The sequence below is a fragment of the Curcuma longa genome, chromosome 17, assembly GCF_044706935.1.
Source record: "Curcuma longa cultivar G26 ecotype Majalengka, Jawa Barat chromosome 17, ITB_CL_G26_1.1, whole genome shotgun sequence".
NCBI classification, from domain to species: domain Eukaryota; kingdom Viridiplantae; phylum Streptophyta; class Magnoliopsida; order Zingiberales; family Zingiberaceae; genus Curcuma; species Curcuma longa.
In genome coordinates, this window is record NC_133877.1 from 2985659 (window position 1) to 2998098 (window position 12440).

Consider the following 12440-nt stretch of genomic DNA (forward strand, 5'->3'; position numbering starts at 1 on the left):
TCTCGGTTGGAACACATTAGCATGTTAGAACTAGAACTACGAACAATGCAAGATACATGACTAGTGACCCGATAAGTACCGTAAAATAGTTTAAAGATAATATTGACATAGTTTTAAATTGATATGATGACTAATTAAAATTAAAGGTATTTTAGAATTTTTTTTATAGGTATTATTCTTCTAAGTGCAATTGAAGGATTTTATTCTCAATGAGTGCTAGTGGCAAGAGGCATCTGTTGATATATATACTTTCATGTAAAACATGTGAAAAATGAGTAATTAAATTATATATATATATATATATATATATATATTTGCATAAAAATTAAATCAAAGTATTGCATATCTTTCTAATTTGTTTTTTTGAAAGGAAGATAAAGAAATAGAGGAAAGCAATTAATTATAATTTGTCTATTCTATGATTTAATTCTATTCCTACATAAATAGGGCAAAAGAAGTTTGAGGTAAAAAAGGGAAATTTAATTAAATTATTCCATCCAATTAAATATGATGAACGAGAAAAATAGGCAATAAAGTTTCATGTAGATTATTAACAATAATCAACTTCTTAAATAATATATATATATATATATATTCAAAAAAAAAAAAAAGAAAAAAGAAAAAGAAAATGGAGGCACAACTCATAACTCACTGGCTCTCGTGTCGGGATACGAGCGACTCCTTGCATGTTCTCTGGCACGGTATAAAAAGGGGTCAGTGATCGCAGGTTGCAGCATCGCATGCTCCGTCCTTTCCCGTGTCCCTCCGTTGCTTCTCTTCCCTTTTCTTATCGTCTCATTCTCGCACAAGGGCGAGGTCGGGTCGGAGCAACCGCAACAGGAAGGAAGAAGCAAGGCAGGAAGAAGAGAACCGGTATCGGAGTCTCTCTCAATCTCGTTGTGTTATATATATACATATATCTTTGTTTTCGTTCCCGTCGTCGATCGTGGCTTAGGGCTGGCTCGTGGGTTTCGATCTCCATGAATGACCATTGATTTGTGTGATCTTGATGCCGGCGAGTTGCATGCTCTCAGTGTGCGGTCCAATAGAAGAGGTGAGATTGGAGGGTGGAGGGGGTGGGTTCGGGGACCACCGCGCGCCGCGCCGCGCCACCACTCTTGACCCAATCTCGTTTAGTCTCGCTTGCTTTCCCGCGTTCTTGTTCGCAATAGCATGACCTGGACTAGGACTAGCACCAGACCGAGGAGGAAAAATGAGAGCTTGCGGTGAGTGAGGAGGTAATCTGCAACTGGCCGGAGTGTGTGGTAATGAGACCACTCAAAGGTGGCATTTTTGCTTAACCTGCCGCTGATGTGGGACGCCGGGATTCACCTGTCTCCCGTGGATTTGTTCTCTCGCCAGCTAATGGGCCTTACCGCTGTTCCGATGCAGGGCGGCCTCAATCTGCCTGTATGAAGCCGGCTTCCGAGCAATCGCCCGAGGAGCAGCATAACAACATGCAAGGGGGACAGTATGGCGGCGGCCGTAACCCTACCACGCGGGTCGAGCGGCTGCTCCGCGACAGAGAACTCAGGAAGATCAACAGGGCATTCCTTCAGGACGACGCAGGAAGCAGTGGCGACGGCGGTGACGACACGGAGTCTCCCGAGCATCCCATGGAGTACGGAAGTGGGAAGGATATCGGCTGCGAGCCCGATGAGGAGATAACAGATGGTCCTTCTACTCCGGTGACCATGATCGGAGCGGGAAGCAGAAGAAATAAGGGAAAGCCCATGAAACAGCGGTTGCTGGTCGTTGCGAATAGGCTGCCCGTGTCTGCAGTCCGGAAGGGGGAGGATTCATGGTCTTTGGAGATCAGTGCCGGTGGGCTCGTCAGCGCGCTGCTAGGTATACCACTGCCTATACGCTCTCTGCTTCCAAATGCTTTCTAGGACATAATATTTGCTGTACATCGATCTCCTGTTTGCTGCTGCTTCAGTTTTAGAGCATTTCTTTAACCTCTATAGTCATATGCCAGTGTGAACATGTGTCTCATATTTCGTTTGAATAGTAATGCTGGTATTCTTCAGTTTATCTTCGTGCTCATGCATTCAAAGAAGAACCATGATTAACATGGCTGTTATATGCACTATTTCATACAATACATGTTCAGCAGGATTGTAAAGCTTCTATTTACTAGCTTCTTTATTACAGGTGTAAAGGATGTTGATGCCAGGTGGATTGGCTGGGCTGGCGTCAATGTGCCCGATGAAGTTGGCCAGAGGGCACTTACAAAGGCATTGGCTGAAAAGGTCATGTCTGTCCCTCATAATGTGTTCCCATTTGTCATTTTCAGAATTCATCTTTAACGATCTGCATAAGTTTGCATATAATTGGATTGTCAGGGAGGATGCTAATATTTTCTTCTGGGCATATGGAATGCTTTTTTTTGTTGATGAAGATTTATGTATCTCTACTATAACAAGTTGTTTATCTCAAGCAGAGATGTATTCCAGTTTTCCTTGATGAAGAAATTGTACATCTGTATTACAATGGCTACTGCAACAACATGCTCTGGCCTCTTTTTCATTATCTCGGGCTTCCACAAGAAGATCGATTGGCGACCACCCGCAGCTTCCAATCTCAGTTTGATGCATATAAGCGTGCAAACCAGATGTTTGCTGATGTTGTGAATAAGCATTACCAAGAAGGCGATGTGGTTTGGTGTCATGATTACCATCTAATGTTTCTTCCTAAATGTCTCAAGGAGCACAATTGCAAGATGAAAGTTGGTTGGTTTCTTCACACACCTTTCCCTTCTTCAGAAATCCACAGGACCTTGCCATCTCGATCTGATTTACTAAGATCAGTTCTTGCTGCTGATCTTGTCGGGTAAACTAATTTTTCTGTTTATTATTTGGAGAGACTTGTGGAATATAACATAGGTTGCCACCACCATACATGTTTCCAAGACTCTGACAATCATGTCATATGATATTTTGCGACATTAAGCATGTATCCTCCTTTAATTTGCTTGTTTTATTGTGTTAGGATGTCTAGTTGCAGGGGTGGAGCTAGGATCTTGGTTCAATGTAGGCAACAATATAATTACTAAAGTAAAAAATACAAAATCTTATAATCATAAAGCATCACAAAATAACTACCTTACATATACAGTAAGACTATCATTCATCCAATCATCACCCATTCGATCACACAATCTGTCTTTCATAATTCTTATGGTAAAAAGCACTCTCTTTACGATCGTAGTCACAACTAGGGGTGCAAACTAATTGAATCAAGTCGAATAATATGAAAATATTGATATTTTGAGTTCGAGCTCGAAAAATATATGTGATAGTCGAATTTGATTCAAAGTTCGAAAATATAAGTAATTTTGGCTCGAGCTCCGTTCAAAATAAAATTCGAGCTCGAGTTCGGTTCGAATTATTCGAACTTTGATTCGAGCAGAATCAAACTATAGTTCGAAATGACTTAAATTTGAGTTCAGTTCGAATTATTCAAACCTTAATTTGAGCATATTTAAATTAAAATTATATAAAAATAATCACAGTTCGATTTGAGTTCAGCTCGTGAGTGACTCGTGAACAATCGAACAAAATATTATGGGTTAGAATTCGGCTCAAAAAATTATCGAACATGTTCGAGTTCTGTTCGAATTCGATAATTTCAAATACGAATCAAATATTTTTCGAGACGGATCAAAAAGCTCACAAACATACTCAATTCGTTTGCACCCCTAGTCGCAACCGGTAGAATTATTGCCAATGTCAAAATCTTATAAATCAACAGGTACACCATACTTTTCTTTGTTCGTCAAACCTTTCAATCCTTGAAATACTTTGTTAGAACGTTGGGTGCCATAGGGAATGCTCTTGCTCTTCCCCTTATGACTGTTCTTTTTGGAAATTTAATCTAGGCCTTTGGAGGAGAGTCCAACCCACATGATCTACTCGATGAGGTTTCCAAGGTATGTATGCCTGCCTACCTCAAACATCTTATAGTTCCTTGACATTGAGAATTGGGTTAGCCTTAGAAAGAGTGAACTTTTACTGATACAATTGAATGTAGCATTGGAGTTTGTCTATCTAGTAGTGTATATATATATATATATATATATTTATTTATTTATTTATTTATTTTGTCTGGGCTAGTGTGGGCAGCTGCCCACACTGGGCCCATGTAAGCTCCGCCCATGTCTAGTGGTATATTCTTTTATGGTCAGTTTGTAATTAACTTTAACATTGCAATTAAGCAGAATATGAAAATTTTGATAAGCTTTTAAAAGCTTATGTGTGCAGGTTGCATTCAGGTCACCACGGTGCATATACAATTATAAAAGTATAATTGTTAAAACCTTAATCTTGATAGAATACATAAAAGATGATTCATTCTCATCATGTAATGATTAAGAGAATAAAATTTCTAACACTTACAGATGGAAATACTTGTAACTTATAAGTCATCATTTCTCATTATCTTTATCATACCATGGCAGTCTCAACTGTCCCGTGTAAAAATGCAAAAGATGAAAAAAAACTCTTTTTTGTATCATATCTTTGCATAACTATTGATGTTATACAGCAGCATATTTACTAAGGGTTTTGTTTCTACTCATTTTTAAATTCTTAGTGTTTGCATTAGATTACATACAAACTAGACTGGCCATCTTCTCATCTGGTATTTTCCTAAATATATTAAGTTTGCACTAGTCATATAGGCAAGTTGAAGACTAAAGAAACACAATGTGGACATACGAGGGCATACACGATGTAATGAAACATCGCATATGTAAATGCAGAATCAAGTTTAGCCATACGTTTGTTCATGAAATAATGACTTCAGTTTCTAGATCCTAAAGCTTTGCAGTATTATTTTTCTACTATCGAAATGACTATCGTTGTAACTTGATGAGCCTATCTTCAATGCAGCAATCTGATCGTTTAAATGTTTACTGTAGGTTTCACACATATGATTATGCAAGACATTTTGTTAGTGCCTGCACTCGCATTCTTGGACTTGAGGGTACACCTGAAGGGGTGGAAGACCAAGGAAGGCTCACTAGGGTGGCTGCAGTACGATCTACTTGCTCATTCCTAATATCATTCTCATCATCAGTATTTTACAATATTCGTTATCTATTTATGTTTTCCTGGTTATTTATTTATTATGTATTTTTAAGAAAAGGAGAACGTCAATCCACTAAAGTTGATGTTGCTTTTTCTTACCCTATTTTTATGTTTGTCTTTAGTTTCCTATTGGAATAGATGCTGATCGATTTAAACGAGCACTTAAGCTTCCTGCTGTCAAAGAGCACATTCATGAGTTGAGGCATAGATTTGCAGGTCGGAAGGTAGGTAGCAAATCCTCTCCATTAATGATTTTGAAATATTGAAGTTGCTTCATTTTATTAATTAATAATTTGATGATAGGTAATGCTGGGTGTAGATCGGCTGGATATGATCAAAGGGATTCCCCAAAAGATTTTAGCTTTTGAGAAGTTCCTAGAAGAAAATCCAATATGGCGTGACAAAGTAGTCTTGCTCCAAATAGCTGTTCCAACAAGAACTGATGTCCCTGAATGTATGTATCCTGTTAAGTACTATATTTTACGTTGATCTAGGTTTCAGTTTTGGCATCTCCTGAAAATCACAGTCGGGTATTATTACAATCTCAATTTTATCAAAGTTTGGACACACTAGTGGAAGGCCAAACTTTGATCATACAAGTCGATATAGCCTGTTCTAGAAGGCCATCTGATGGCAGTAAACTCTTCATTTACCTCCTTTACCTCATGGGACACACTTCAACTCCCAGCACCTTACACCTCTATTGATCATCATACACTTGGATCCACATGGTTGTCTGATACTCATACTTTTTTACATTCTTGGCATAATTTGCTGGCATGTAACTTAGCATCAATTGTTGCTAGGAATTGTGTTTGTATTTCGGTAATTTGTGAGGATGCCCGAGTCAATCATAATATGGTATTGGTTGTGAAACTAATTTTGTATCCATCTAAAATGGTAAGTGTTAAAGGAGGGATATTGTCCACATGTGACTATATCTTGATCTTTTCTTTTACCAGTTGCTAATGAAGATAAAAAATTATCATAAACGTTGATTAGAAGCAAACTTGCTTTGTTGATTTATGAATCAAATTAATTGAATTCTAATTTTACTCCCTTTTCTTTCACAGATCAAAAGCTTACTAGCCAAGTTCATGAGATTGTGGGTCGTATAAATGGTCGATTTGGAACACTTACAGCTGTTCCAATCCATCATCTGGTTTGTCTCAATTTACCATCATTGTAGTTTTCACCATGTCGTTGTTGTCCAATCTAATCATATAGCTTTACTATGGCACAACTGCTTCAAAACCATAAACAGTTAACACTTACATTATGCTAAAATATTTGTTATTGTTGCTTACTGCTGTAGCTGATAGCTGTTAATAAGATTTCACCGATGTTAGATTGCTTAATGATAAAACCAGTTGAGGAAAAAGAACTGGTAAAATTAGTTAGTTGAATGACATGATATGACATGTGTTGGGTATTGAAGTAGAAGATTGTTAATTGGAATAACAATCTAGCCTCAAATATAGAGCATGTGATTTTCAAAGATAAATCACTTGCAAGTTAACATTTATGTGTCATTCAAATTCCATTCTCATGTCTTAAAATCTTTGTTTATGTAACTGTTTGTTGGTTAGAATAGAATAGTAAGATAAGAAATTCCTATATGTAACTGTTTGTTGGTTAGAATAGAATAATAAGATAAGAAATTCCTATTCTATTATTGATGCTCGGCTTCGTTTAGAAGCTTATCCTGCACAAGACATGGAATGTTATGTTGTTTCCTGTTTTATGGAAGATAGATGTATCCTGTAAGCTTAGAAATTGTCATCACATTATTTTTAGATTATGTTATTCTCCTGTCCTGCATATGATTTATTCCTGTTAATAGTTGGGTATCAGGCTTAGTAAACTGAATAGCCTAATCATGACATAAAATATTTAATTTTTGAAATGGAAGGATATTTAGCATCAATTGGAGTTGATGTAGATTCCCAAAGAAAATGATATTATGTCTTAACAAGCACTCTGCAAATATATTCAGAAATAAAAGCACTACTAGATCAGAATATTTTTATTAATTCTCCTGCATATCTAGCCTTATTAACTAACTTAATAGTTGGAACTTGTAAATTTCTGAATTAAACATGAAGAGTTTTGCAAATGCTTTGAATTTTATTTATCTAAAATTTCTAGATCCGCTTGTGGTGCAAACTGAGCAGAGACGTTGTCACAATAAATAATTCGGGTTGACCTTTTTCTCCAGTTTATGAATGTGAAAAGTGCAAACTGTAGCATCTTGCACAATTCTTGATCTTACATTAGTGATGTTCCTTTATATGCATATTAAGCATTTTTTTTCTTTTAAATTGTATTCATTGTTATTAGCTTCTTGTGTTGAAAAAAATCTCAGGTCTTCTAATGAAAGTTATCTCCTTGCAGGATCGGTCCCTTGACTTTCATGCATTATGTGCTCTATATGCAGTTACTGGTGATTGTTTTTGACGATGAAATCTTTTCTGTTTATTCTTCAAAGCACATTATTTTTTCTCATTAATTATGAAATATGGATAAAAATATCATGTTGACGCTAATAAAACATGTTAAGTTGGCCATAGTGCTGCTATAAGTTCACATTCATTTTAAAACTGCTAACCATGCATTTTTGTAGGAATAGATAAAATAAACCATCTACTTCATATTAAACGAATTAATTCTGTCTAGCCAAATGTCTGGCTTTGAACCATAATGTAGTAGCCGTGCATAAAAATAAGTAGAAGCGTATTAACTTTATTATTGCCTTGGTTTAGTTCCTTTTGCTATCCACCATGATGCTATCTATTTGGTTAAAGTTGTTTTTGCTATCTATTTGGGTTGGACACATGAATTTTCTTCCTACATTGAGCTTCACATGAGGCCATATAGTTGTAATACATACGTCATTTGGATGATGTAGTTTTCTTTACGCTTCCTTTATCCTTCATTTCTTCCCTTTAACTCTAATTAACTTGTCTGACTATTGAATGTATTAGTTATCTTGGAGCAATTTAACTTCTTTTGTTTCTACATAGCTAAACCAATTATAGATGGAAAAACAAGTTTGGCATTAGTGTTACTGTTTAATAATATCAACCAAACTTATTGACCTTAATATTTTTTTTGCTTTCCAGCTGGTTTTCATTCAGGTGTATTTGACTTTTTCCTCTTTTGCTTTTCTTTTTCTCACTTTAGATGTGGCTTTAGTGACGTCATTGCGAGATGGAATGAATCTTGTAAGCTATGAGTTTGTAGCATGTCAAGGGCAAACCAAAGGAGTTCTCATTTTAAGTGAAGTAATTTCTTATCTTACCTACTTAAAAAAGTGAATGTATGATATTCTGTATGGCAGCTTCCATTTTAATATATATACAAGTTTTCAGCCAATAGAATTACCGTTTTGTGTATCTCTTACATGTCTTTTTATTTTTTTCTACTTCCCACATTTACTACATTCACATTTTATTAACTACGCCTCATTTTGGTAACAAAATGAGACACAAGGAGAGCTAGCTAGGCATTGGAATTAAATTACAAGTACACTCCTAGAAGATATTTTGTAGGAAGTATTGCATTTAATTCTTAATCTTTCTGTTTGGTAGTCTCTTCTACAACTGATGCTGTGTGTACTTTAATCAAACATCTTGAAGCTCGTTGAAAAAAACTTTTTTGGGTTTCCGACAGAACTCGGTATAGAATACTTGACTTAATTCCATTAATAAGACTATTAAGCAACGAAATGGTAGAATGGATTTATTTGGAGTTCTCTTTCAGCTAACTCTTTTAAATTTTAAATTTCCAAGTCTAAACTACAAAGTACTAAGACAATCAGGAACACAGCTCATTCATAAATTGTTATCATGGTCTATCTTTGTATATTTGCAACTTCTTTTCTTTTGTGAATGCAAAGACGTCCTGCTTCATAATATACAATTTTTCCTTGCATTCCAATTTCCATGTGCATAATAAATATGATTAACATATCCTTCTTGTTCTCTTATCTAGTTTGCAGGAGCAGCACAATCTCTTGGAGCTGGTGCTCTTTTAGTTAACCCATGGAACATCACAGAGGTTGCTACTTCTATTGAATATGCATTGAACATGTCTTCTGACGAGAGGGAGAAGCGGCACAGGCATAACTATGCACATGTGACTACACACACTGCTCAAGATTGGGCAGAAACGTTTGTGAGGTGCAGTTCTGCTTAACTTAAACTGTTACCACTTGTTGTGTTGACATAAAGATGTCACATAATCTAGTAGTTTAAGTACAAAAAATTTATTTTTGTTGTTGAAGTAAATCTAAGAGCCTTCTGTTTCCATGAATATATGTCATAACTGAGAAAAAGAACAAAAAGATTGTTGTATATGCACAGGTATATAATAGATCCTTGTTATGAATTCCTTGATTTGGTTAACATGATATTCTAGTAGATATTGGTATGATTTAAATGACATCTTTCTTTGATTTCTCATGACTACAAAGTCTGATGATTTGAGCTTTAATTGGAAATGAGTTTAAACATCGACATATGCACTTCAATGCAATGATAGAAATGCAGTCAGATTAGATGTGTACTTCATTGTTAGTCTACACTTTGGGTTATTTTGACCACTTCCTTTTTATGATATAGTGAACTCAATGATACTGTTGTTGAAGCTCAGCTTAGAACAAGACAAATTCCTCCTATGCTTCCTATGAGTACTGCTGTGGACCGGTATTTGCAGTCCATGAATCGATTGGTTATCTTGGTATTCTTCTTCTTCCACGTGGGGCTTTGTTCCTGAATCCATAATGCACTTGTTAACTCTTTCTGTTGTTTCTGAATGTCAACATTGATTATTCATGAATTGCACTCTGTGCTTGCTATATTCTGAAATATTCTGTTTATGAAAGTGCGTCCATTATGTGCTAATAATGTTTGCATATGCTGAAGTATTATTAAATATTCCCAAGAACTTAAAAATTTATGAACCTTCTCATTTCTAATGTCAAGATATGTTCCAAATGCATTTGAGGTTTGGATGCATTTCCATGTAATTGTCATTAAACAATGAAACAATTAGCAATATATTCATGATGATGATCATAGTCATGATTATTTTTTTACAAAATAATGGATGTTATCTCTAACTAAGTCTTCATTGTCTAACTTTTTTTAAAAAAATTAATTCAGAATTGTCTTTATTTCAGTACCTACTAAAATGTTAGCAGCTCACTTTTTCTTTTGTTTACCTTTGGTAAGCATGATAAGGGAGAAATCTAATTTCTCAACATCCACATATTTTCTTACATTTCAATATTTCTTGGAAGAAATCCATTTTTTATGCCTACTTGCTTTTCTCTGTTTAGGATATTCCAATGTGGATCCTAATAAGAAAGATTATTTGTCAAGTTTAACTATTAATCAATTTTTCATTCACAATTTGTATTCCAACCATGATTAGTTTTAATTAATGGTTTTCTTTGTTTCTGCTGCTTTGATCGATGTCCTCCCAAACATCATTCAAACGGTTTCTTTGTATGATTTTGCCAAACATAGGGTTTCAATTCGACATTAACTGAATCAATTGAGTCGACTGGAAGGAGAGGAGGTGACCAGATCAAAGAAATGGAGCTCAAGTTGCATCCAGAGTTGAAAGCGTCACTAACAGCAATGTGTAATGATGCAAGAACTACAGTAGTTGTCCTCAGTGGAAGTGACAGAAGTGTCTTAGATGATGTAAGGGAACTAAAGGTGTCCTAATTTCAATTTGTTAATCTCTTAGATAACGAACCTTTCCTCTCAGAACTTTGGAGAGTATAATATGTGGCTTGCGGCAGAAAATGGTATGTTTCTGCGACACACAGGTGGAGACTGGATGACAACAATGCCAGAGCACCTTAATATGGACTGGGTAGACAGCGTAAAGGTACTCATACTGATAAGGTTTTGTTTCTTTCCTCTCATCTTCGATGTTAAATGGATCCCATCACTATCTGTCTGTAATTCGACAGCATGTCTTCGAATATTTCACTGAGAGAACACCAAGGTCTCATTTTGAGCATCGTGAGACATCTCTTGTTTGGAACTATAAATATGCAGGTTGGTACTCTGCATAACTACTTGCGAAAACAAAATGTAGAATTCTTGTTATTTCTATATATAGTTTTATTTTGCGTCCTTAATGTTTGGCCAGATGTTGAATTTGGAAGGCTTCAAGCCCGAGATATGTTGCAGCACTTGTGGACAGGTCCTATTTCAAATGCAGCAGTTGATGTTGTCCAAGGTAGCCGATCGGTAGAGGTTCGATCTGTTGGTGTTACGAAGGTATGATGCTATAAACTGTTTGTTTTCCTCTACAAGTGTAATCTGTACATCCATTCTGATAGTTTAGCATGAACCTTAATAATGTGGTCAAAGTGTAATGGATGCATTTATGTAGGGTGCTGCAATCGATCGGATATTGGGAGAAATAGTTCATAGCAAAAGCATGGTTACACCGATCGACTATGTTTTGTGCGTCGGGCATTTCCTCGGGAAGGTAAGCATTTCTTGAGTTGTTGTTAATATCGCAAGAAACATACTAGGTGTTCATGCACAGTTAGAAACTATAACATTCAGAAACATACTGTTGCAGGATGAGGATATCTATACCTTCTTTGAGCCAGAACTTCCTTGTGAACCTGCAAATTCCTCGAGAATGAAAATACCCGAAGCCAGCAAACCAGCCGCCGACAAAAAACCCACCGGAAGATCATCGAGTATCAGGAACAACTCCAGGGGATCACATGTAAAATCTCAAAGGACTCCTGTTGGATCAGAAAAGAAGATGTCTGCAAACCATAACATCCCTGCTGGCTGGCGATCCCCTCAAGAGGCCATGTCATGGCGCGAGGGGTCTTCGGTGCTCGATCTCAAAGGCGACAACTACTTCTCTTGTGCTGTGGGGAGGAAGCGTTCCAACGCCAGGTACTTGCTCAACTCATCGGATGAAGTGGTGGCCTTCCTCAAGAAGCTGGCTGCTGAAGTGATACCCTCCCTTTAGGAGATAGATTTCAGATGTGTATACCGTCTTCTCCTCTCTAATCCTATCGATGCAATTCATGCTCTAATTAAGCATTTGTATATGATCATATTTATTCATATAATTGGGTATCGCAGAGAGATAGAAGAATAATGGGCATTTCATTTCATGCTCTTGAGGAAATGTAACTATCATGGATTAATAGCTATCACAATCCTAATTTCCTGCAAAGTCTTTTATTTGTCTGTTTGTTTATCAGAAGTGGAGGATAATTAAAGCTTATCCATTGGGGTGGTGGTGAGCATGCACATCAAGCTAGCAAAGAAGGAAGCCCATGTAAGACTCTACGTCTCT

General features: G+C 36.5%; 1 protein-coding gene across 1 annotated transcript; it reads left to right on the top strand.

Moving 5' to 3' along the window:
- The first annotated feature begins 757 nt into the window (after nucleotides 1-757).
- LOC141848536 (alpha,alpha-trehalose-phosphate synthase [UDP-forming] 1-like) lies at nucleotides 758-12107 on the top strand. Its single transcript, XM_074736577.1, has 18 exons — nucleotides 758-873; nucleotides 1393-1848; nucleotides 2155-2252; nucleotides 2444-2832; nucleotides 4922-5036; nucleotides 5213-5314; nucleotides 5394-5544; nucleotides 6164-6252; nucleotides 7485-7533; nucleotides 8274-8374; nucleotides 9084-9271; nucleotides 9713-9830; nucleotides 10622-10801; nucleotides 10869-10991; nucleotides 11077-11164; nucleotides 11259-11389; nucleotides 11505-11603; nucleotides 11700-12107. Exons 2-18 carry the CDS (start codon nucleotides 1413-1415, stop codon nucleotides 12105-12107), a joined length of 2865 nt encoding a protein of 954 aa, XP_074592678.1. The 5' UTR covers nucleotides 758-873; nucleotides 1393-1412.
- Nucleotides 12108-12440: the final 333 nt, after the last annotated feature.